This window comes from Apaloderma vittatum, unplaced genomic scaffold (genome assembly GCF_000703405.1).
Source record: "Apaloderma vittatum isolate BGI_N311 unplaced genomic scaffold, ASM70340v1 scaffold5953, whole genome shotgun sequence".
In the NCBI taxonomy this organism is placed as follows: Eukaryota; Metazoa; Chordata; class Aves; order Trogoniformes; family Trogonidae; genus Apaloderma; species Apaloderma vittatum.
In genome coordinates, this window is record NW_009707417.1 from 1 (window position 1) to 26,741 (window position 26,741).

At 37.2% G+C, this 26,741-nt stretch overlaps 1 protein-coding gene across 1 annotated transcript; it reads left to right on the top strand.

Annotated features, from left to right (window-relative positions):
• Window positions 1-365: 365 nt before the first annotated feature.
• On the top strand, window positions 366-26,741 carry SEPT7 (septin 7; the record flags this gene model as incomplete). The annotated part of the gene is made up of 11 exons (XM_009866184.1): window positions 366-472; window positions 6,772-6,872; window positions 7,464-7,598; window positions 10,557-10,674; window positions 12,451-12,543; window positions 13,695-13,791; window positions 15,523-15,574; window positions 16,467-16,592; window positions 23,419-23,554; window positions 25,411-25,550; window positions 25,727-26,741. Coding segments are annotated over 11 exons (1,145 nt in total), but the record flags the coding sequence as incomplete, so codon positions are not given.

Here is a 26,741-nt window from a genome sequence, read left to right on the forward strand (position 1 = left end):
CAGGCTCTTCTCAGGGATGTCCATTGATAGGGCAAAGGGAAATGAGTGCAAGCTGGAACACAGGAGGTTCCATGTAAACATAAGGAAAAACTTTTCCCTGTGAGGGTGACAGAGCACTGGCACAGGCTGCCCAGGGAGGTTGTGGGGTCTCCTTCTCTAGAGATATTCAAAACCCACCTGGACGCATTCCTGTGTGACCTACTGTAGGTGACCCTGCTCTGGCAAGGATTGGACTAGATGATCTTTTGAGGTCCCTTCCAACCCCTGACATTCTGTGGTTCTGCAGTAGTGTGAAATGTAGATCTAAGTGTTTATACTTGGTGTGATACTGCTGGTTTTACTGAAGCTGTTATTTTTTTTTTCAGGTGAATCTGGACTGGGAAAATCAACATTAATCAACTCATTATTCCTAACAGAACTGTATTCCCCAGAGTATCCAGGTCCTTCACACAGAATTAAAAAGACTGTACAGGTATGTCTGGGGGGAAAAAATGACAGCTTGAATAATATAACTTGCAATTTAGTAATGTAAGGTGATGCAGTAGTCACCTGTATTTCAAATAAGTTTAGCCATGGTGTGAACCACTAAGAAGTATTGTTTTCTTCAGCGTACCTTCATCATACAAAACTTCCAGGGTCTGGAACTTGTAGCCTATTGAACTGTGGGAGCCCTGAACTGGAATACTTTGTGTGCTGCTCGTGCTTTAGAAACCTGATGCAGATACAGCCCTGTTTGGAAATGGAATGGTTTATTATCAATTAAAATATTGATTATGTGTAGATGTGTGCAAAAACCCTTGACTGTTTAAGGCAGGCTTTTAGAAACGGTGTATTAAAGGAGTTGACAGAAGTGTAAGGCCCTAAAGTATAAAAATATCCACCAATCTTCCACAACCTGTATCCTTTGTGGTGCTTTTTTATGTATTGTAAATTGTTATTCTGAAACATATTAGGGACTAGGATGAACCTGTCTGACTTTAAGCACAAAACTTACATAAGGCAAAGAAGATGGTCCTGCAAGTGTATGATACAACTGAAATCTGTAGTCAAAAACTGGAACAGTAAAGCTCATCCATTTGCTTTGTGTAGTAATTTGCTCCTGATCAATATTTTTTCTTAGGAAAAGGAGCATGCTTTTTGTATTATAAAGAGGTTATTAAAAAAACCCCAAAACACTTCATACTAAAATAGTTGAATAATGTTATGGATGGTTTTGGAAATCATTATGCTTCGTTAAGTGACAGCCTCAGATCACCTCAGCTGTGCAATTAGAGTTCCCTAAGTCATCTTAGAATTAGGAGGGTACACAAGGTGCTAAACAGAAGCTGTAGAATAGAATGTTTTGGTTTGGTTGGGGTTTGGGTTTTTTGAGGGGATTCTTTTGTGTTTTATGGGGCTTTTTGTTTTGGTGGGTTTTTTTGATTTTATTCAGTGGAATTCAGTAACTGTGCTCCCAATGCTATGATTCACTGACCTTGCTATTTTGTGGGGCTTTTGGTTTGTTTTTGTTTGGTGTTTTGGGCAAGATTTTTGTCGTTGTTGTTGGTTAGTTGGTTTTGGTTTTGATTTTTTTAATACTCCAATCTCAGAAAACTGAATAATTACCAGAGGGCCAGGGAAAAAAGTTGTTATGATTGTACTAAGATGGTTAAGTGACGTTGCTTGTCAGTTAGCTTAACATCAAAGCTTTGAATACTATTATAAAATGTGTTTGTTACAGAGCATCAATTCTTTTTATTTGGAAGAAAGCTTTTGCACAACAGTCCAATGTAAAACCGTAGTGAGTCTGACAAAATGGACTTAAAAGCTTGGTAACAGGGGCATTAGACCATTATATGAATTAGGAGAGTTGAATTTATGTATATGTTTCCAAGAGATGCTAAGTGAGGTGGGAGAGGTGTGCAAATCATTATGCTCTAGTGTAATATACTTATTAATGGTGCTGATAACACCAAGGTCGCAGGTTCGATCCCTACTCGCTCCCCGTGTGTTGCCTGATCTAGTTGAGAGGCGTCCCTGCCCATGACAGGGAGGTTGGATTAAATGATCTTTAAGGTCGCTTCCAGCCTAGGCCAGTCTGTGACAATTCTAGTGAAACAATTGGTGAACGTTGGAAAACTAAGTAGAAAGGTGACTTTTTGTTGGGAGAGACACAGTGTCATTTCATTACTCTTGATTACATATTCAGGTACATGTTCATTGAATTATAACTTGATTAACAATGGATTGTATTCCCTGTCATTAGAAGATTTTTTTTTTTTTTTAATAGGAAGAATATACACACAAACTAACAAAAAATATAACAAGACATCTTTAAAAGATAACTCAGTCCTACCCTGGCTAAAGGTGGATCAGTGTAGGAAAAATTAAACTAAAACTGTGTGGATGGAGCTTCTGGAATATGAATTAAGTACTTAGGTCTCTTAGGTGGCAGCAATAGATGGTCTCTTCATCCTGACCTTTTGAGTTCTCAGGAGGTGGTTTGATTTTTATTAATTTACTACTTGAAGAAAAAAAACCTATACTTGTCAGGAAGCTTTGCTGTATATGTGTTTGTTTACTTAGGCATGTAAAGCTGGAGACCAAAAAAAGGGCTTGAACAGAGCCCTGGTTGAAAAGGTGCTGCAGGTTTTCCTGCTTCCACTGTGTGGGCTAAAGTCTGAGGGTAACTAAGAGCTAGCCAAAACTATATTCAGTAGCAAATTAGGGTTGTATCATGATTTAGCAAATATGATTGGAATAAAATATATTTAAAGACCACTTTCTGCCTTAGAGGAAGTAAGCAAGAGTTTCTAATGAGTCATTTGTTTGCTTGACTGTACTTGTAGTACAACGTTGTTTTCCTTTGTTACTTGTGATGAATGAAAAATCACTAAGTGTAGCATTTTGAAAAGGAAATAAGCTGTTTTATTTCAATGTCAGTGTCTAAGTGCAGATAAAATTATTTCCCCTACAACCTTGAGAATTGTGTGTGCTAGCAACGATGTGTATGGTGTGGAGGTGATTCCAGGCAAATACTAAATCAAAAAATTAACAGTGGGAGCTGCTGTTTGGATCCATGGGAATTATACTCTTTGCATTTTAAAGTCAGGGATGTCAAGGCTTTTTGGTAGGGTGGAGATGAGAGACAGACCACCACAGCATCCTAGAATCTTGGTGGTAATAATGCCTGCTCTTAAATGGTGGGAATAGCTTATTGATCAGGAATTGTGTAAGAGTCTCACATAGATAAATACCAACTGTGGTTTGGGCTTGAAAGAAATTGCAATTCTAAGTTGTTTTGTGAGGCAAGTCCCTTGTATGAATTTAATGGAAAACCAGTTAATAGTGACTTGATGTCAGATGAATTCAAAGGAAACGTCCTCACAAATGATGAGGTTTGAAGTATGTTTTCTCTGATCATTATCTGACTATCTTAAATGGACTGTGGTAAAGGCCTGTTTAATCCATTATCAGTGGTCAGGCTGAAACAAGCATCAAGTCCTGAATGCTGTGTAGTAACTGCCAAGGAGATCTGTGTGACCCTGTTGACTGGAGTGCATGGGAAAATGGCTCTTGGGAGGAGACTTTTTATGAAAAAGTTTTAAATTCCAAGCCTTGAACTAATGTTTTCCATGAATCCCTTGGGAATGCTTGTGAATTAGATGATAGGATGCAGTTGGATGCTAAACTATGAATGACACTAGTTTACAGTGATTTTCTGGATCTTTTCCAGATGTTGCTGCTTTCTGTGCCTTTGACCATGTATGGACACATCCATTTAGGTTGGAAAAATGCAACTTTACAGAGGCTTTATGGCAGGTTCTTCACTTACTGTTGTACCAGCAGTCTCTACTGCTTAAAATAGCTGGTGGCTGTGATCTGGTTGTCCACAACACAGGCACAGGACACTTCATCAGTTACTGTTTCTTGTTCTGTAGGTTTTTGAAAAAACTACTCTGATAGCAAGATACCTACATCAATTTATGAAATGTGAGAATAAATTTAAATCCTCACCACACAGTAAGGTATTTATTAGCACTATCTGCAGAAGTTGTTAGCGCAGGCCATTTGCCAGAAGGTAACTTCACAAATGCAGCCACACTTCCATTTTACAACCATGCAGAATCAGGAAAAATGTTTGGTGTGGCATTTCTGAGGATCTCCTGACCTTCCTTTTCTTTTTTTTATAAACATATGTTCAAGATAATGTTTTATTAATTGTTTCTTTTGTAAAAGCATTCTACTGTGAATGCTTAAAAATTTAATGGTTCCTCCTGGGAATTTTTATGTTGAAGAATAAAACTTAGACCTTGTAGCACTTAACATTATCATCTGTAGTATTCTGAAAGTGCTATGGGTTTCTTATACTTGAAGAGAGCTTGATTATAGGAGGGCTCTCTGGTTACTATATGCAAGACAGCGAAAAGAATGCAAGGAATTGGAAGTTAATCTCCTGCGTTCTAAAGGTTGTGAATAGTAAACTCTTGGCTGAGTTGACTGTATGGCTGGGAATTACTGTCTCGAGACCTGGCATCAATTGTGCACAGTAAAATTTCTCCATGGAACTCCTGAGGGAGGGGAAATGCTTTCACCACAATTAAAAAACTTTTTTAAAGCACTGCATGTATAGGAGTTGTATGGATAGTGAAAGGATAACTTGGTGTCTTAAGAGGAAGGGTGTGGCTTGGGGTTTTTTCATTATTGTTTTTGTGTGTTTTTTAAACCTTTGTACCATTGCAGTAATGTATTGAATTGGGTGGCCTTGAAATCAAACTCAGCCTGGATTCTTCTGTGACTAGCATTGAGGTAACCCAGTGTTGGGGAATCTTGTTTTATGAAGCTACCTTACTGATTTATGGTTTTTTTCCGGTTGTATGAGGACCCAGCCTATGATGATTGCATGCTATAGGCAGCCATAGTGTAGCTGAGTTAATTTTTTGAGACCTAGCAGTGCCAGAGATTGATCTGGCTTGGATAGAAACCTCGCTGATGAGTAGATAAAAATAGCAATCTGCAAGTTTAAATATGGAGCTTTCTTTGGAGGTAGTTACTGTTTTCTGTGTTTCTGTGTATTCTCTTCTGAATTAGAATCAGCGTTTTGCTTGTGCAAGAGGTATTTAATTTGACTTTCTGTAGAATACTAATTTATCTTCTGGATTGATATTGCATCACATAACCAGTGATTGCAAAGTGTTTGCAACAATGTTCAGGTGTGGCTGTGAGAAAGTCTTGTCTCACTTGTGTAACTGGGAATGGTGCAAGTGCTTGGGCAGCATTGATATGATGTCTGTCAATCTTGCAGTGAGGTGGGGGTTGGTCTCTTCTCCCAAGTTGCTAGTGATAGGGTGAGAGGAAATGGGCTCAGGTTGTGCCAGGGGAGGTTTAGATTGGATTTTAGGAAAAATTTCTTTATTGAGAGTGGTGAGGCATTGGGACAGGCTGCCCGGGGGGTGGAGGCACCATCCCTGGAGGCGTTCAAAAAACATGTAGATGTGGCACTTAAGGATGTAGTTTAGTAGTCATGGTAGTGTTGGTTTGACGGTTGGACTTGAAGATCTTCGAGGTCTTCTCCAATCTTAATGACTGTATGATTCTGTGATTCTTTTCTTTCCCCAGTTAGAGTTCAGGAGGCTTAAGACACTTTAAGCAACGAAGTGGCATCAATGTCTGCCAGCTTTTGTGTGACTCTGAATAAATGGCTCGTATGGTTGACTTGTTGAATCCATATCTAGCATCATATCTGGCATCCATATCTGGCATCACTTATAATTTAATAGAAATAGTGTTGGGAAAAAAAACCACGTGATTACATGTGTGAGGAATCGGAAAGGGCCAATGAACTGTCATTTGTCATTTCATTCTGCTGTGGATCAGACTGATAGGACAGTGGTGCCCAGCACTTTCTGAGGCAGATATCCTTGACATTGGTATTATCAGTAATCACTGAACAGGAAGAAGGAGGTACCAGTCCAGCCTAAATTTTCTGTGTTGTGACGTGCTCACTCAGATGAGGCACAGCAGGGTGAGCTGTGCTGCAGGTGGGTGGTCACAGCTCAAGGTGTTTCCACACCCAGACCTTGCATCACACCCGGTGCTGGCGCAGCCACATCAGAGCCACGTTCCCATCAGTGACCTGAACCTGCAGGAACCCAACCCAGTACGGTCACATGAGGTCTAGCCCAGCTCAGTTGCATTACTTCCAATATCAATCTGTTTGTAACAGGAAACCATCACTTTCTGTGATTCCTTTTCCCAAGCGTAATGCTGGCTAAGGAATAAATCTATTCTTAAAAATGCATTAATGGGACTAGAAATGAAAAGCTGAAGGTGCTTGGCTTTGGAAAAGTGTAACTAGTTTTGAAAACCCTAATTTTCTTTTAAATGTCCAAAGTTCACAGTTTCGAAGGATAATGCCTGGTTTATCAGAATGTCTGTGTATTTTAGACCACCTTTTTAAATTTTTTTTTTTTTAAGTTTTATTCTGGCATTAGTATTGTTGGTTAGGCTGTTTTCTGTTTCAACAGGAGTTAAAATATTAATTATCCTGTATACTTAGTGGATTCTTTTAATGCTGACTTTATTTAAATCATGAGCCATTTTCTTTTTTAAAAAAAAAATTATTAGCAAATTATTGGGACTTAATAAGCAAAACATGGACCCAGTATCTCTCTGAAGAAGAGATGTTAGCAGTTATTTGTCAGACTTCTTATTCATTGAATGCTTTTTCCCAGTGCTTAAGAAGGGCAACTAAATTGCTGAAAATTTAATCTTAGCTTATTCATTTTACAGGTTGAGCAGTCAAAAGTTTTAATCAAAGAGGGTGGTGTTCAGTTACTACTTACAATAGTTGACACACCAGGATTTGGAGATGCTGTGGATAATAGTAATTGGTAAGACATTCTTTGTACGATAATTCTGAACTGTATCTTGTGGATGTGTGAGAAATAAGACCTTGTGATGTTTTTTTTTTTTTTTTCTAATGCACACTTTGACCTTCAGTTAAAATATTAACTTTTGCACTTTCCAGTTAGCTGAAAACTAACTACTGTATTTCCAAGTACCTTTCGAACTCAGTTGAAATGCTGCCAGCTTTTCCCTTTAAAGCAAGCGGGGAGCGTTTGGCTCTCTCACAGTGTGCAGAACCGACTTCTGTGCTGTCACAAGATGTGACCAGTAAAGCGTATTTCTTTGGCTACCGTTCTCAAGTGTTCTATTTAATGCTGTCACAATGAAGGTAATTGTGTTTGAAAGGGGATTTTTCAGTGAACTCGCAGATTGTATTTTCAGAGCAGTGTAACTCGAGTGTAGGTTGAGAAGCTGGTCACTTAAAATGTGCTGTCCTGATGTTTCTTCATTTAAATAAATAATAATAATAAAAAAGTAAGCCATGAGGAAACAGTGGACATCTGTTTCTTAGCAAACACAGACTTTTTTACATAAATGGTGTAACTTACAGGTATTTATTCATGTAACCTCTGCAGCTGGCAGCCAGTTATCGACTACATTGACAGTAAATTTGAGGACTACCTGAACGCAGAATCTCGAGTTAACAGACGTCAGATGCCAGACAACAGAGTGCAATGTTGTTTATACTTCATTGCTCCATCAGGACATGGGTTCGTATTAGTGTGTTTTATTTTGCCTTTCTCTTTTTCATCTCAGATAAACACCAGAATTTGGCATTTTAGTTATGTAAAGTTCCAGATAGGATTTTCTTAACAGCCTGCAGATCATGCTTAATTTCAAGATGAGCTTATTTTGAGGTGACAAAAATGGGTGAGCCAGACAAGTAATAGATTAGAACGCCAGAAAACGTGATTGTCCATTTGTTGTATAACAAGAAAAATAGTATTAGAACAACTGAAAATACACAAGTGTTCGTAAGTGCTGAGTCTGTTTGTGATCTGTATGTCTGTTGTTCACATGCTCCTGCTTAAAAGGAGAAACTCGCTCACACTTCAAGCAGCAGGGTTTTTCCTTTTCACTTTTCCTTCCTCCCTTTGATTTTAACTGAAGATAGGAAGCTTCACTCATCCTTATAAGCATGCGTTAATTCACCTGGAGTGTAGTCACTTGTCTAGTGACAATTCCAGTATAGGCGTTCTGGATTTTTTTCTTTCAATTATCACAGTCTTCCACCAGTACTTTGTTATTTTAACTTGAGCAGACTTCTATCTAGTGGTGGAGAGAGAGAACTGCACTTCCGAGGTGTACTTAATAGGTATAGATTGACTGTGGCTGAAATTGATTGCTTAGCATTTTATCGTTCCATTCTAACTAATTAAATTTGTCAGAGACTCTTATGTTATCACTTCAAAACCAGAAGGCAGAGAAAATAAGTAGCCTGTTCTATTGTATGGGTAAAGTACTAAAACTTGACAGGAGCAAGGAAGGAATTCCGAGGAATATTCTCAGGCAATGAAAAATACCAGCTATTACACTCAGCTTCTGTAGCTACCATTGGAATGTTTCCAGTCTTTTTGAACTAGACAGAGACTTCTTAAAATTGGAAAGAAATATGGAGGTGTGGAGAAGGCTTTTTCTTCTGTAGACTTGCCTTTTTAAATGCTTTTTGGTTCTTGTTATACATGCACGTTTATAATGTCAGTTTTGCTCAACATGCATGTCAACTTTAAAGGCAAACACTTGAATCCTTGTTTTACCAGTGTGCAAAATCAAAATTCAATTTAAATAAAGGAAAAATGATCCATTCCTCCTGTTAATTGATCTTTTTGGGGCTAACTCAGGTTCTTCAAAACAGCATTTTTTCATCCCTCCACACTGCCCTTTTATCCATTAAAGCTTTCTAAACCAGTGGGAGGTGCAAATTGTAATGAAAAAACAAAGGTAATGCTTCAGATGAATTAAGCCTCGGTCACTAAATTTATGAAGCTAAAAGCTGGAAAAGTACATTCCTTGTACAGGAGGGGAATCATGTAAAGTTGGGCTAAGCTTGCATAGTGGTTTTTTTTTTTTCAGTTATTGGAGTAAGTGCTTGGAATTGTTGTCTAATTAAGGAAATGAACAGAGCCCAGAGAGAATTGGTGCTGCTGTTAGCATTCATTTCCTCTTTTAAGATGCTGTCTTCTCTGAAAGGACATTGCTCATTTCCTACCTGTTTTTCTGTGGTGATGCAGTCTTTGGTCATGTTTCCTGTGCAGACGGCAGCACATGTAACCTGTCAAGTTATGTACTCTACACTCTTAATGCGTGTTTGTATTTACAGTGAATTAAAGCAGTTGTAGGTGAGTTTACTTCTGTTTGTCCTTATGACTTCATGCATTTGTAAAAGCCAGATTGCTACAATTTAGAAAGAAAAAATAAATTGCAGATTAGGTCCTTCCACTTAGCTTATCCCACCATTTTAACTGGTTTCCCCATAAGCATCTGAACTGAGATAGTGAAGGGGTGGGAGGAGCCTTTCAGGTAAGTGAACGGGGTGATAACCAGCTGCAGCCTCTTTCTGCAATTCTGGGATCTCTCTGGAAAAGCTTCGTGCTGCAGTCCCCACTGTAAACTCCAGACCTGCAGCCTGAGCACTCATGTCCTCCTGAACTGTTTTGCTTTGGCAACTGCCCTTCACCCTGGCGTTGCTCCAGGTAGCTTTTTGAAATGAGGAGAGGGAAAAGCCTGGTGAAGTGAAACCATGGCCAAACCAGTGCTTGTAATCTAGATTTGTGTTAATGTCAGCTGTGTAACGGAAACAAGTTGAGAAGGTGAGAAATGTAGTGGCAGGTGGAAAATGTTCAAGTGAAGTTAAGTAGATGTTCTTTAATGTTTTCTTTATTTTTTTTTATACATGGTTTAGAGAAGTTGAATTCAAGTACCAAATGAGTCTGGTTTTAATGTTCCTAATCCTAATTTCTTTTATATAAGAAATAATCTTGTTAAATCCTTTAAGTGAATCCTTTAAGCCTAACTAAACTTGCTATAATTCTGAAGCATTAATACATAAAAATCTCAGTGGCTTTACTCTAGCAAGCAGGAGATATTGACCTCTTTGATCCATACTGATGCTTTTATATACCCATATGGAGGGTGCATTAGTTTTTATGCCACTGTCATCCACTTTTACAATGGTATTTTTGTTATACACAGCGATTTAGAGGTGAGTTGTTCCTACTTCATTTGTACACAGGCCACAGAGTTTACAATCTTCAGCAATCTAATGTGTTAAAAAAACCCCTCACAGCCCACTCTCGGGAAGAAGCAGACAAATAAACATGACTTTCAGAAACTAAAACTCCTAATGATTCACAACTATAAACTCTTACCAGACAGGATTTAAACGAGCTACCTTTGTGGGAGAGTTCTTATCACTTGCTTAAATGAGTGTAATTTCGGCTAGCAGAGGTTTCATGACTGCTAGTCATTAACTTATGACTTACTTCACTGGTATTGTACAATTCTAGGAGATTTTGTATAGCACTTCCATGTAGCCTTCTGAATTTCATTCATACGTCCATCACCCCCTAAGTCAGTGTCTTAAGAGTAGTTGTCAGGACAAATCTCAAATCATTTGTATGTTCTTGTTTAATTAATATAAATTGCAAAGCTCTAATGCTGTCTTTCAGACTTAAGCCTTTGGATATAGAGTTTATGAAACGCCTGCATGAAAAAGTAAATATCATTCCACTTATTGCCAAAGCAGACACACTTACACCTGAGGAATGCCAACAGTTTAAAAAACAGGTGAGTTGAAAGATAAGTATTTAACAACATGGGATAATTCTGTAAGTTGATCCCTACAGAAAAGGTGAGATTTAACTTCTGACATGTAAAGTTTAAGCCCTGAAGTAATGACTTGAGACAGCAAAGCTAAGTAATTTATATCTCTAGATTTAATTATATTTCTTGCTGAAATAATCTTGTTTCTGTCCTCAGGGGAAGAGGTTTCAAGTGTAGTATGATTCTTGGCAAGTGAAATAATTCACTGCTGAGATAAAAATCAGTAAGGGAGGAAGGGAGTTTTCAAGACTTAGGTGCCTAGCAGAAATTCTCTGTTTAAAATTAAAAAAAGTTTTCTGACAATACCACGGTATTATTGCTTGTATTGTGGTGTTCAGTGTTCTGTTGATGCTCTGTATTTATTAAAGATGCCTCAGGTGTTTAGATGAGAGTCAGTATACCTATTGTTCAGTCTTGGGCTGTGGTAATGCATTTTAAAGATGTTAAGATAAATCTAACATTGATACAGCGTCTTAGTTTGTAGAGTAAATTTGGTTTTAATGTCTCCAAGTTCTTTATGTCTTATTTTAACTACATAATCAAAGTCGTTTAGGCTTTGTTGTATTGTATGAGGAGGATAAGGAGGACCCAGAACCGGGCAGGACAAGGCATGAAGTTTTGTTTATTGAACTATGTCCAGTTCTAGCTTAGAAGAGCACAGGATCTGAGAAGAAGTTGATATTAAGAGATGTTGAGTGCAAAACTCTTGATTTAAGATTCTTGATTTAAGATTCTTCTGCCTTAGAGAAACTTAAGCGAGTTGCCATAGACCTGAATTCAGGTTTGGTTGCATTTTGTGATTTGGGTTTGGTTGGGTTTTTTTGATGTAAAGGGGGAAAAATGGTAGAACACAAAATATTTCTTAATATGTAAGCAGCTTTATCAATGAGTTGATGTTAAATAGTGGAGACTTTCCCAAATCAAAATTTGAAAATTAATTGGAAACTTGCATTCTTTTAAGACTGCAAATCCATGAGCCAGAAATATTCCCCAGGGCTCCGCAGCATAGCTGTCAGCTGAATGGTCCAACATTTTTCTGTTGTAAAATTCTGGAAAACTAATCAACTTGGTTTTAAAAACACCTTACAGATAAACCGAATACCAAAACAGTACAGTCTCGTTTTATATCATGCTGTCAGTTATTCTTAAATTTTCATTATTGCTTGCAAGTATTTTTCACCACAGCTAACTGCTGGAGTCAGTCCGTCAGTCACAAGCTCTGCTGAAACAGGCAGGTGCTCCTGCTTCAAGCAACTGCTGCTCAGGTGAGCTAGAAACAGAGAAACGTAGGACTGACAGCAGTAGCTGTTGTGAGAACTCAGAGCGCTGAAGTATGCCTGCAGTTATCTATTCAAATATATATTTATTCTTTTTACAGGACTTGAGACTAGTCTGAGAACTTAGGACGTATTGTATTAATTCTTACATGTGCAGGTAGAATTCCAAATCTGTTTACCCCTGCGTAGGGAATGGATGTTTGTTTTTTGCTGCTTTATGTGGATGGATAGTGCTCTGTGAGGTTCTGATCCTGTCTTCTCCTGGCTAAGGAGGCATAGTTGTGTTAATAATCCCTTGGGGTCACCTGATGGTGTTAAACGTGTGGAAATTTTGTGATGTAACTTGGTCACCTTAATGTACAAGGATCTTGTGTATCAAGTAGAAGGAGGGAGAATCAAATTGCAGCAAGACTCAGTTATTGTAGAGTATGAATTCCTCAAACAAACACGTTTTTGTTTTTAGATAATGAAAGAAATCCAAGAACACAAAATTAAAATATATGAATTTCCAGAAACAGATGACGAAGAAGAAAATAAGATTGTTAAAAAGATAAAGGTAAAGAATTTTCTTTTGAAGGACTGCTTAATGGGGACAGGGAGGAGGGTAGAGAGTGAAAACCCTTTTTTGTCATTAGTGGAGAGCCTAACAAAATTTTTGGGAGATAAAAATCGAATGTAAAGTTGTTCTAAGCAGTGTTCATCAGCAAAGACAACGAATGACACTTTTGATGACTGAAGTCCTTTAATGGCTAAAATTCAGAACGAGAGCACTAGATCACATGTATGTTTATTAAAAGATAATTTATTCAAAAAAAATCACTTTATTTGACTTTTATCTATCTGCTGCATTTTGTTCTGAGCTTTGAAAGGAGGGAAAGGTTCTATTTCGAAGGTGTATGGTGACAGAGAGCATGTGTGTTACACTTAATAGCTGTCTGACTAATTGATGTCCTGAAACCTTAACAGAGATGAATGACCAAAGAAAATCAAAAGAACTGTCAGGCTGTTGAGAGGCTTTTTCTTTGTTTACTTGTGTTTTCAGCTTTTATGTTGGTGTCCATCTTGTATATGTTTCTTGAGCCTCGCTTCTGTTTGTTCAGTAGCTTTGACAGACTGTAAGAGCTTTTAAATTTTTTTTTGTTATTGTGCACAAATGGAAGGTATTCTGGGGCTAAGCCTAAAGGAGAAGAGCAGAATAAAAGCAAGGACAAAATTCCAAAATACTTAGCTTTGCACACTGTTCCTTTCAGCTACTTGAAGCTGCTCTTGGCTCCTTTGCTGCTTGTTACGCTGGAAGGGTTTTTAGTTCAGCTGAAAGCAAGAACTTGAAGTAGGTCTTTGCCAAACCTTTGAAAATGGGGTACAGGATTCAGGCAACGTAACAGCCCTAGAAACCAGTGAGAATATGAATTAATAAATAATTAGGGTGCAACTGAGTAAATAGGAAATGGTTTGCCTGTTGCTTAGCTTACTAAGTAACAGTAATGTCTGTTTCTTAACTAGGTTTACAAAATACAAGAGCTCACGGAATTCCAGTGGGGGGTGTGTGTATATATATGTCATTAAACTAGGCAGAGGTCAGTAAACATCACTGTTCCTGCACTTGGGGTAAGCTGCATTGCAGTGTTACAGCACCAGACTAGCTTAGGTCATGTGTATAGATGACAGGGGAAATTTTGGTTTTTAAAGCAATCCTTTATCTTGTAGGACCGTTTACCTCTTGCTGTGGTAGGTAGCAATACGATCATTGAAGTCAATGGCAAGAGAGTTAGAGGAAGGCAGTACCCGTGGGGTGTTGCAGAAGGTAAGGCTTTCTTCTTTCTTTTTTTTTTTTTTTAAATTAATTTTAAACTTACTAGTCTGTATTTGAAACGCCTAATTTGGATGAGCTTTGGAAACTTATTGAGTATACCCTCTTGTTATTCTGACAGTCTTGGAACAAGGTAAAGGAAAGTTCAGCAGCATGTAACTTTGCAAGAAGATTCCTGTGAAAGCCTCACTGAGGAATAGTAAAACCTATAGTAACTTCCTGCAGTTTAAGATAAGGCTTAGATTACAATTGTTTGCTAGCATTCTTGGTTTTTTATATAAAAACTGTATTTCTTAAATTCTTTCTAGTGTATTCATATTATAATTGTTAATCTGATCAACTTGACTAGCAAAAATTCAATTTAAAATCTGTGGAAGATTCCATCCTCCGTCGTCGTCCCCCCCTCCCCCAAACATCTGAGTCTTAATTGCTGTGGTGTTGCAACAGGAAGGTACCCGGTAGTGAACTGAATACTACTGATAGGTCTTCTTGGTTGGTGTGGGTTGGTGTATTTTTATTATTCATTTCAAACTTACTCTCTACTGTTACAGAGACTTGAAGATAACTGTGTGTTCTTCTGGCAGCCATTGTTTGCACGTTAGTGCTGTTCACTTATTTCAAATGGCACATGGCATGGCTTGGATCATGCTGTGTAGTGAAACAATCACTATTCAACTGTTTTCCACGATCACTGAACTTTTTCCATGTATTAAATAATGAGATTATTTTTTTCCTCATTATTTCTGCCTTCCAAGGTCAATGGCCTATAAATTTGATGCAGTGTGAAACAGACACGCAAAAAAAGCCCTCAACCAATAAGCAGTGTACGGACCAATACTTTAAAGAGAAAAGCTGTAGCACTTTGAAGTGTCTGTCTGGCAGGAAATGAGGTTTAGCAGAAAGTACAAACCAACTGCACCAGAGAGGATCGAATGCTGTGTAAGGCTCTTGCGGTAGCATTTGGAGCTGTACGAAGTGGTGCTGCTATTCTTTGTTTTTAAACAAACTTCATAAACGTTTTACACTCGTGATTGTACAACTCTTGGAAGGGAAGAACTAGCCTAACTTAAAGGAACTTCTTTGAGTGTGTCAGCCAAGGGCAGAGTACTTGGAGATGAGGTTTTTCTGGAGTATGACTTTGTGTGCTATCTCAGTGAACTTATCAGTTTGTGTAAAACAAACGGGTAAGTTTAATCAGGAGTGCAGATACAAGATGAACGCACAAAGAAGCTTTGTTTTTCTGTAGGACTACCTGAACTTTCTCGGGTTATTTTAATACCTCATCCTTCTTTTCTTCCTCCTTCCCATGCAAATGTCCATCTTGACTTCAGGGACACACCGAAACCTGCCTCATGCCTTTTTTTGTGTGCGCTAGGAGCTTTGTGTGTTGCCTTCTCCCTCTGCACACCAGAGAGTTCTGGGGTGTTTCTCCAGTGTCATTTTGTTATCTATCAGGGAAATGTCACTCACAGCATCAGCCTCTTCTACAGCAACGGAATGACGGGCACAGTGAAATAGGAGGTGGCATCTAATGCCAGATACGTTGATGTAGTTACCTCGTTAATGCTCTCCTGCTGTTAACACACTGCTGCTTCAGCAAAGAAGGACTGGAAGAAATATCTTGTTGGGATGAATGTAGGAGGTGGGCAACATGTAAAAAGCCTTATCTCTGTGAGACACAGATTTTGGTTGGCATCTCACCAAAAACATACCTCTTTTTTTCAGTTGAAAATGGTGAACACTGTGACTTCACAATTCTGAGGAACATGTTGATAAGGTAAGTAGCTTACAGGTAACGTTAAGTTTTCTAGTATGTCTGAGAGATTGCAAAGTCATATATTGGAGAAAAAAAGGATTTGAGCTAATGAATTCGTATCAGTCCTTATAAATTTAATTGTAAACAGTATTTTACACTTGATTATATCTTGTTTAACCACTTATTTAGCAAGCAGTGGTGATGGCAATGGCTTTTTAAAATAGCTCTCTTTATTTTTGTAGCACTTCGGTACTTAGTTGTAGGCATTTTTTAAATTTTTTTTTTTTAGTTTTGTAAAAAAATAGTTCAGTCATGCAGTTGTCCAAAACAAGGCTCTGCTTTGTTGTGTTCGGTGCAGAGTCCTGTACTCACAGCAGTTCACCAAGTGACATCTGCCGTACCAACTGTCAGTTAAATTATTATGTTTGCTTTCCTCCAGGGTGATGATGGAGAATTATTAAAAGGAATCTAATGTTTGTGGCTTAGTCTTGAATTTCACGGTTAGCTTTTACAGACTTCAAAGATAGAAATTAGGAAGTTTTGACTTGTTGTTTCTTGCCCAGTATGCTTTGACGTACCTGCTACAGTGGTAATATATGTTTCCCATATCTGTTTTCCAACTACTTGCAAGTTTATCCACAGAACTGAAATTTCACAGAGATTGGTCCTGCAAGTTAATGTTTGGAATGTTGCAAACTCAAGATAGTTCGGCTCAGAATAATTAGTAGTTCTGTGACTTTGCTGTCATCAGAGCTCTAATTTAAATGGAAGAATGAGAACGTGGCAGGGAATGAGACGTTAATGGAGGGGTATAATTTAAGTCAATCTGCAAGATGCACATAGACTGATTTTATTTTTTCAGCATAGTATTTTGTATTTGTACGCTAAGCTGATAAATTACACTTATTGACAGAACTCATATGCAGGACCTGAAGGACGTCACTAACAACGTACATTATGAGAACTACAGAAGCAGAAAACTGGCAGCTGTTACATACAATGGTGTTGACAACAACAAAAACAAAGGGCAACTAACAAAGTAAGTTGTTGTTAAGGTCGTATTGCACTGCAATCTTTTTGCTCCTTTTTTTTGGTTGATTGGTTTTTGTGTATGCATGATGGATATTTTGGGTGGTTTTTTGGGAGGGTGGTGGTTTTGTTTGTGTGGATGCTCCAGTCATTTGCCTCTTCACTATATTCTGGTCTAAACATTGTATCCCTCTCATTTACTTTATGATTTGGGGGTTTTTTTCTACTTGACTAAGGTTTACACTAGTTTAACTGAACGTGTTAAATAACCTGGTTTTAGTTAGATTCAGTTAGGAAGAGGATCTTTGCTATTTCTGTTTGAGTTTTTCACTCGTACTTATTGCAGGGTTCTTTGGGGTTTTTTGCATTACTGTTTCTATTTTGGTTTATGTATTGGTTCTTTTGGCCTGAACATTCAGTACTCGGTGTCAGGGATGTTTGTGAGAAGAATGGGTTAATATTTGTTCAGAAACTTGGAAAATCCAGACCCACTACTGTAATCTTTGAAATGCTGCCCTGGCAGCTTCTATGGTTGCTTATCATGGCAGGGAAATTATTGCAACATCGTTATCTTTTGTGAGAGGACAGTTGCAATGCAGGGGTTGTAGTTTTTTGTTGCTAGTTGGTTTGGGCTTGTGGTTTTGGATTTTTTTTGTGTGTGTTTTTCTTTTTTTAACCATCTGACAGCAAGTTTTTTGCCAACGTGATGTGGTTCTTGAAAGATTTAAAAGTAGGCTCTGATGTGTTCTGCGTTGTATAATGCTATTTGAGAGTAGCTACACTTACGTTTAAGTATTTTTCCTGCTCTGCATCAGCAATATATGTAGCAATGATAATTAGTGATTAATTAATAATTAGTGATACTCTCTTTTTTCTATTTGAGCTATATTTAAATACAAATTTCTCAACCAAAGTATAGGGTACAATTCAGTTCAGTTAATGATATGCCAAATTACAGCTGTTTTTTCTGGAAAAGATCCATGAAATTGGGTGGAAATATCTGCTATTCTCCTCTAAACGACAGCTACAAAACCATTTTTATTTAAAGGAGTGTCTGTTCTACACTGTGTTACTACTTTGAAAGCGACTGTGAGGGAATGATTTGAGTGGACATGATTTAGCTTCACCTGGTGCGAGCCTACACGAGACTTCTCTGCTCAGCCCTGACAAAAAATAGATTAGTATATATCAATTATATGAACTCTTCAAAAGTGTCCACAAGTTTACGTAAAGTTTGTACTGAGATCATATCTTAAAAAGAAAAGGTTGTAAATATGTGTGTCCATAACACAGTGGTTACTTCTCACTGTTGTCTTTGTTGCCATCACATTACACCTAACTTGTGAATGCATATAACAGTATATTAGAAAAATTACTTTTTGCTGTACTATTACTAGCTATTGCTATAGTGAAAAGTGAAACTTCTTCACTGTAATTTTGGATATAAGAGAAAGTTGTTTCAATCTTATTGTTTGTGTCATTTAGTACTATTTGTTATACCTTTCCAAACCTTAGTATCATTTGAAAAATCTTAATTTTAGCAGTAACACTTTGAGTTTTTGGTTTATGCCTGCTTAGATTTGTGTTAGACTGCACCCACAAACTTAGTCTTTCACCTAATCCAAGTAAGGATTGGTTATTCTGTGCTTTTCTTAAAACAAATAACACTGATTGTTTTTTTATATGTTTTTTATTCCCATGTTGCAAATGTAAGAAGGTGCATTTTTGTAGAAACGCATCTCCCGAAAGGTTTCAAAGCTCTTTTTGTGTCCTTCATTTTCCCTGCCAGCCTCAGTCCATTGCTGGTAGCATTGCTGAGATTTCCTTTTGAGCTAGAGTTTATACTAAGAGGATCTGGAATCACTCTGCTTTCTGAAGCATCCTGACATTTTCATCTCCTGCCATCTCAGATCACTGTGCTGTCCCACCTGGATATTTCTAGGTGAAAAGTGCCTTTTTGGAACAATTTTCTCCGTAAGAAATCTGTCCCTCAGAACGCTGCAGTACTGCAGCTTGGAGGTGAATAAATACAACTGATGCTCTTAGCTATCAGGTTTTGTTTTTTTGAAGAGAAGAAACAAGTTGTGACCATTTTTCTGATTCAGCCAGCTGAGATGGCAAGATCTATTGCCAACTTAAATATTGCAAACCTTTCCTTAGAGTTAGTTCCTCCAAACATTCGGGCAAGTTAATAAGTAAAGAAGTAAGATTCTTGAATACATATACTAATTCTGAAGCAGCTGAGGCTATTCTTGTCTTGTTACCTTATCCATGTGGTGAGCTGCAGCACCATTTTTAAGCTTTAATGGGCTTCTTTTGGCTTCAGTGTGTAATTTTGTAATTTTGAAGCAGCATAGAAGGAATTTTCCTAATAACTGTGTCTTCCTGGAAACAAAAGAAACAAGACCAGATATTAACAATTTATCTGTGCATCCCCTTGGGAAATTTTATGGTTGCCCTTCTGGAAGAAGTGCCTGTGTCTCAAAGTGGAGCAATATTTGACTTGTGCTCAGGAAAGCTGATGCTTTCGTGGGAGACACATCCTATATCTATATGTGAGAATGGAGACATGCTCTGATGCTATCTGGTGGTATGACATAGAGGCTGTTAAATGCAGATAAAACCAACCTCTGGCTCTGGAAACTTCTAAGCTGCTCTCCTTTTGTAAGCTGGGAGGGGGGATGTAGGAGAAGAGAAACATGCCATGACCCGTACGCTTTTCCCAAAGTATCTCCAACTGGCAGCTGTTGGAGGCTGGATCGACCTTTTGTACCTTTCGGACAGCTGTATTTTTATGATCTTAGCAGATCTTTGTTTTCCAGGCAACTGTTAACATATTTCCTTGAACAGAAATGCAAATGTGAAAGCAAATAGAAGTATGTGCTACAAGTCTTAACAATGCCATGCCGATGGATTGAAGCAGTTTCTTCTGTCTAGCTGATAATTTTCCCTCTTCTTTTTTTCTTCTTCTTTAATTTGGTGAAACTCTAATGGACTGTTCTACAAGTAACTTGTTGACCTAAGAGCAATCAAAGCATGTACTTTCCATGATTATGTAGCCTTTCCGTATGTTAGGTTTAGTGTCAGATTTCTTCAAATTTTCAACACCATCCCAACCATTAAAAAAATAAAATAAAATGTCAAGATTGATCTTCGCAGGTAATTTATAATTTCACATGTGTACTGTGGGATGTGAGAATTGGCATTTGCACTGAAATTTAAATTTCTTTTTAGAAAACTTTTCAGTTTGCTGTATGAAGCTGCTACCTTCAGTGGGCTGGAAAGCAAAACCTTATTTTATTGGAAGTCCTATTGCACACAGTAAAAGATGAGCCTTACCCTTCTGCTGAGCTCTTCCATAACCTGTCACACAGGGTAACAAAATACATGTGTAGGTCCTTCTAACCGCTTAGCTCGGACTACTTCTAACTCCTGTTGCCTATTTTCCTACTGAATTTGGTGAAATGCTTCTAACGTTATCAAGCCCGTCTTGCTCTATGGTGAGACTTAATAGCATAATCTTATTTTCAGGCTGGTTTTTCCCCCTTTCTAACACAAGGCTGTGCTGGGGCTGGTGGCCAAGCCTCCTCCAGAGCTGAGCTCAGCCGCTGGTGAGACCTCTGCTGGCCATGGGTGCTCCTCTTGTAGCACCAGGACACTCCTGGGGGGTTCATACCATGACCCTCAGCTAGGTGTGACAATTTTTCAATGAATGGATAAAGCCTCGACACGGCATTGGGTTTCCAAAAAACGTGCTCAGAGTGAGTGTTTTTTCATGGCGCTAAAATATTTAAAATAATTTTAAAAGCATTGCATATTTGAGGGAAGCTGTTCCTGAAAGTATCTGCACATCAAACCTGAATTTATATTTACATGGTGTAGTGATTTACTAACTGAATTTGAAATAAAGATAACAAGCTTTAACAGTCTTTCTTTTTAATGTGAAAAATTTACTTTTGGGGGAGCACATAATTAGCTCTAGGAATCTATTAATAATGAGTTTACTTTTTTAATTATTGCTTTTTGGTTCTGTGGTTTTATTTAAGCATGCTAAGCTAAGCCTCTGTATTTTTTGTTTTTTAGATTTGACACAGTTGAAGGCATGTAAGTGGTCATTTAAATTTTTCAAAAAAACTTAAAGACAAAAATTTTATAAACACAAAAAAGATTTCACTGTTTAATGCTTCCAATTTAAAACAATTTCCTGTTATCCCGCTTTTTGCATTTTTTTTTTTCTTTCTTCCTAGCAGTTTTTTTTGTTGTTCTAAAGCTGTGCTAATGTAAACTTCAGGAATTTATAAATACTTTCAGTGACAAATATCTCTGTAAAAACCCATCCTCTTTAGAAAACTTTTGGCTAAGCCTCAAGACAAATTTGGTCAAATTTCAACAATGAGTAGAAGTGCATAAATTATAAAATTCCTCCAGTTTCGATCCATAGCTCCATCACCTTTATATAGATGCTTATAAAGAGTTGGTCAAATTTTTTGTCCTTATCTGTAAATTTACAACTCTTCATTGAATTGGGGAATTAGTTACTTTAATCTTTTCTGACCATGGTTTTACCTTATTACTGGCTCGCAGAGGTTCCACTTTGTGCATATCTAGAATAATTTTTGATTTTTGCAGATTAACTTAGAGGGTTGTTTTAACATATATCCTGTTAAATCAGTTAAATGTTGTACATCTTCGTTAATTTTTTTGTTGGTTTTTTTTCATTGAGCTCTTTTTTGTTTGTTTGTTTAAGTCCCTTGTACAGTTTTATCCTGAAGTACAGGATGATGTGCTTTTGACCCACGTCAAGACCAAAACAAACCAGTTGTGACCTGTGCTGTAAAGCTCTCAGCTGTACATGCTCCTTTGTTAGTTTATCAGATTTTCTGCGCAGACTGATTTTTTTACACTTTCTCAAATCCAGCTCGTGTGACGTCCCCATTAGGTTATTAGGTTGTCAATAGAGGGACGGTTCTGCTCCCATTTCCAGTCTGTAGAAACTGCAGCAATGATTACTCGGTATTCAGATCTACTTCCTAAGCCCAATTTTTGAAGAGCAGATACATTTGAGACCTTTACACTTCTGAAAGGTAACAACAAGAAAAGAGTCTTTTTGACAGCTGGTTGGCCTCTACAAGCACTGCTACTCACCTCTTCTTTGTTTCCTTCTCATTTTTCTGTATTGTTATACTTCACCTGTGTTTAACAATTTTTTTCCCCTTGACAAAAATTGGATCAATTGGCCTTTAGAAGGGCAAAAATAAACATTAGACTGAGGATCAATTCCAGTTCCAGATACATTATACAGCATTTTACTCACCAATCCAGGTTTTGCTACTGTTTAGTTTCAATGTAATTTGGGGTTTTTTAAAAAGGAAATGAAATTTTCTTCCCCCTCATCCCCACCACCAATTGTCACCTTTAAAATACTGCTATTTGAGGTAAAAGCTCACATGGCCTTGAGTTCATACGGACCTTGATTACTTTCAGTGTGGCTAGTTGGTGAAAATGGGCAAGCAGAAAGGATAAAATGAACCACTGGTAGTCAAACCAGATGTTTGGTACACAACCTCCATTCCTCTAAGAACAAGACAAATTCTGAAGCAAAATAAATGTTACTAGTCATGTTTCAATCATCATTAAAAGTCAGTCAGTTCTTTTCTCCCTTCAGAATGTTTTTTCTGCATGATTTGAATCAGAACAGGGCTTTTTGATGTGGGATTTTTAGTGTTGTTGGTTTTTTTTAAGAATTGAAAAAAGCAAAAATATAAGTTTCGATAGGGCTTAGGCTTGCCACCTTTATTTTACAATTTGCTAACCTCAGTGGCTCTTGCATGCATTACAGCAGATATCCTCTGATGGTTGATTCTAACAGTTCCAAATATATTCAGCTCTACCTCATTTTCACCAACACGATAGTTAAAACTTTGTCATTTTAAGCTGTACACACTCAAAACTGAAACAAGAGGCCAGTGATTTGTTTTAGTTGCTCTTTGTTGAATGGCAGAAAAGTCTTACAAGACTGCATGTTGCAATCGTCACTAGAACAAAATCTTCCTGGTTTATTGTGTATTTAATTTGCTATTTAAAACCTGTATCACCATGACATGGATAGCAGGCTTATACAGCTTTAAAAATTCAATAGGAACCAGGAAAGCAGTTACCATAAAGCATGTAGAAAAATAAACCATAATGCATGTTATTTTTATGCATTCAAGTTTATTAATAGCTTTCTAAAAGAAAATCTTCCAGCTAACACTTTCATGAAATACTGATGTTCAGTTGCCCAAACCCTCTTTTCCAAAGTTCCTCTCTCTTCAGGAGTGTGACCACAGCAGCACTCAACACAGTTCTCATGTTAACTTACTCTTGGGCTCGCTTTGAACAGTGAAGATTTAGAGAGGAATTGGGACTTTTGTCTTCAGCGCTCTTAATTTTTATTATGGTCATTAATTTTTATATGTATTTGAATGGGAAAGAAAAAGATGCCTGAAGATGCTTGGAAGATGCTACTTTTTTTTGATGTAATGTTGATTTCCTCTTTTACTGTGACTAGGTTCTACTAAACAAAGAAAGTCAAGAGTTTCTGTTAACTTAAATGTAATGTAAATCAGTCGTGGGGACGGAAAGGATAGTGTATGAAATGTCTTTTTGAGGAAAGTTTAACTAAACAACTAATGTCATAATGCCAATTGAATTTAAGCTAGCAGTGCAAACAGCGATGTTGTTTATCTTAATGCTTCAGCATTTTTCTTGGTTTTTTTTTTTTTACAGATGCCCTAATGTAACAGGCAGGGAAAAAGGTTCTTACTGGCTAACTTCTTCTTCTGGGTTTGTGACAGGAGCCCATTGGCACAGATGGAGGAGGAAAGGAGGGAGCATGTAGCCAAAATGAAAAAAATGGAAATGGAAATGGAACAGGTGTTTGAGATGAAAGTCAAAGAAAAAGTTCAGAAACTGAAGGACTCAGAAGCTGAGGTAATCAAAATGTCTTAAACCCCGATATGCCTGAGGCTGGACTAGTGTGGAGATGTGGCACTTTTTGACGAGACTTTGCAGCATGACCTCTGTCTAGGAACTGATTCTGTGGTCAGATTTTATGTTTAAAGATAACTTGGTTATTCTTTCTCAGCTCCTTGTCTTCGCCAACATGGTTTAAGCTCAAACTTTAAAAGTAATTTCACTATTTCTATGCATTCTCCTTTTATTTTCAAATTATACTCCTTAACTTTCTTACTACCCTCTTTTTCTCCCTCTTCTTTGGAATATTTTATGCTTGTCTTCTTCCATGTGCTTTTAAAAATTCTTGAGAATTCTATGGTTTACATAAGCTAATGTAGTAATGATAATTTGCTTTGCGTATTATAGAAGCGTTTCAGGAACTGTTTATGATGTCTGTTAAGAAATTGTCTAAATGAGAATTACTAGGCTAAGACAGAGGCAGGATTTTGTTGTTATCAGTGATACGGTGTCATTTGAACATATATGATTTTAAGGGATACTTAATTTCTGTCATCTCCAGGTGAAAGTTCTCATAGTGAAACTATTTTTATGGGCTTCAATCATCTCCTGAAACGATCATTTTAAAAGACTGTTGTAAAATTAAGCTTAAGTAGAAAATTAGTATTAACTTTTTAGAAGGCAACTTCTCACAAGAAGCCTAATGGAGACGTTCAAAACTGTCAGAGTTCCTAAAGAAAGTTTGGCCCCAAATTTGAGGGGAAAGTGAGGAAACTTGGACGGGTTGTTGAAGTACTTGGCACCCTGGGTATTGTAAGGAGCCAAGGCATGATCGGAGGGAAAAATACATTGACCTAGATTTATTTTTTTTCTCTTTTGGAGAAGTGAATAGGTAAATGCTAGGATGCCCCCAGTGAGCAATTTGAGGATTGCAAAGCCTGATGATGTTTTATCTGGGTCACCACAGGGTTCATCCTTCCTTAGTTTTTGTCTCAACCCTTTTTGAACCCATTTATACTTCTGGCCTCCACATTCTCCTTGTTACATGAAAAACTTTCATTTTTGTTTTTCCATGTAATCCGTCATGACTTGAAGCGAGTGCATCCTGTGATAACAGTTTTTAAATGTTCAGGCAATTCATTAATTTTCTTCTTCACCATTCATGGCTTCTTAAAGTTCTGGTTTATTTCTCTAAAAGTAGAAAAGTAGGCAATAGATAGTGCTGAGTATAAAGCATTTAAAAAGGAGTTTGAAGTTTATTTAACTCCATTCAAAAACAACGTTACATCATACAAAAGGAATCACTTTTGCGGACAGCATCGCCGTTCTCACATCACATTTGATTGTCAGTCTGTCCTCTTAACTTGCAGGAGAGACTTCTTATACTGTCCTGGCAGTATAGACAATTTGTGTCAATTACATCAATAATAATTCATTTAATCAGTTAATAAATTAACCCACTTAATATTCTCCAAAGTAGATCCTTAATGTAGTTAATACTACAGGGTGAAAGAAATGTTTGGGTTTTTTTCCCCACACAAATTCAAAGATGCTGCTAATTTACACATTACTGATATTCAGGTGCTTTGCAATCTCCTCCTAAACATCTGCATCATATATCAGAATATTTTTGAATTCACTCTAGTTTGCCACACATAACTGCTTATAACTCCTATTTGCAACTCATGTTCTTGGCAATACCTGTAACATTTTGGTCTAAGAGACTTCTTTTGGCCTGAGAGTTACCTTCTCTGGAGAGAGAATACAATATTTTATTTTCTTGCATTACTGTAATTGCTTTTGTTCGTTACTGTGGCTCCAAAAGTCGCTGTGCTTTCTGTGTTTACTGACTCTGCTTGTAACTCTTTCTATAGCTGCAGCGACGCCATGAGCAAATGAAAAAGAATTTGGAGGCGCAACACAAAGAATTAGAGGAAAAGCGTCGCCAGTTTGAGGACGAGAAAGCAAACTGGGAAGCTCAACAGCGTATTTTGGAACAACAGAATTCTTCCAGGTAAATTGAAGTCTTGGCCTGTGGTTCAACAGTAAATGCTTTGTAGCTTTGCATTGTATTGCAACCAGTAAAATTTTATAAAATACATAATATATATACATTAGTGATGTAAAAATAAAAAAGGTGACAGCGTGTATGCATTATTTAACAAACTTTTTTTTCCGATATCGTTTTAGAACCTTGGAAAAGAATAAGAAGAAAGGGAAGATATTTTAAATACGTCATTTTGACCACCAGTTATGTATTAGTTGCCAATATGCCAGCCTGGACATCAGTGTGTGTTGGATCCGTTTGACCAATTTTGCACCAGTTGTATCCATAGTAATGGATTTAACAGCATGACAAATTTTTGTTAATTTTCATGGGGAATGAGATGCCTTGAAATTGTCTAGGGTGTTGTGTACTTGGAAAAATAACAGCTCTAAGTACTTTTTTTTAAAAAAAAACCATGTTGTTTTAATGCAAAAGAAAACATTTTACTGTTGTACAATCATGTTCTGGTGGTTTGACGGTTTACACGATATTAAAAATGCAAGGACTCTAGACGGTTTTTAGTGAGGATAAATTGCCATAATATGATGCAAACGATGCTTCTCTATTATTATAATACAAGAATTCCATTCAGTGCAGCGTATACAATAATGTAATTTAGTCTAACACAGTCGACCCTATTTTTGACACTTCCATTGTTTAAAAGTACACATGGAAAAACAAGAGTTGTAGGCTACAGTGCACCTAAGCTTTTTATAACAACCCTTTTATGTTTTGGATTCTTTAAATATATGCTATTCTCATTTAGTAACTTCTTAGGCAGAAGGATCTCATTACTGCTTCATTTTTTTTTTTTTGTAATAACATTTAATTTAGATATTTTTCCATATATTGACCTTCCTAAATAGAATATAGCTTCTTTCATATGGTAGGAACCAGTGAGTAAAACTTTCCTTTAACTCCCTTTTTACATTTTATGGTAAGTAGCAGGAAAACGCATTTATAGGTCATTTCTAGGCAAAATTGTGGAGTTAACTACCAACCTGTTTCTACCTGTGTGCAGTCTTTATTTTACTAGAAATGGGAATATGGCCTCAAGAAAAACATCACCATTTTGCATTTAGCTGTATTCATATACTGCATTTCTGTATTTTTGTTTGTATTGTAAAAAGTCACATAATAAACAATGTTGTGATGTAA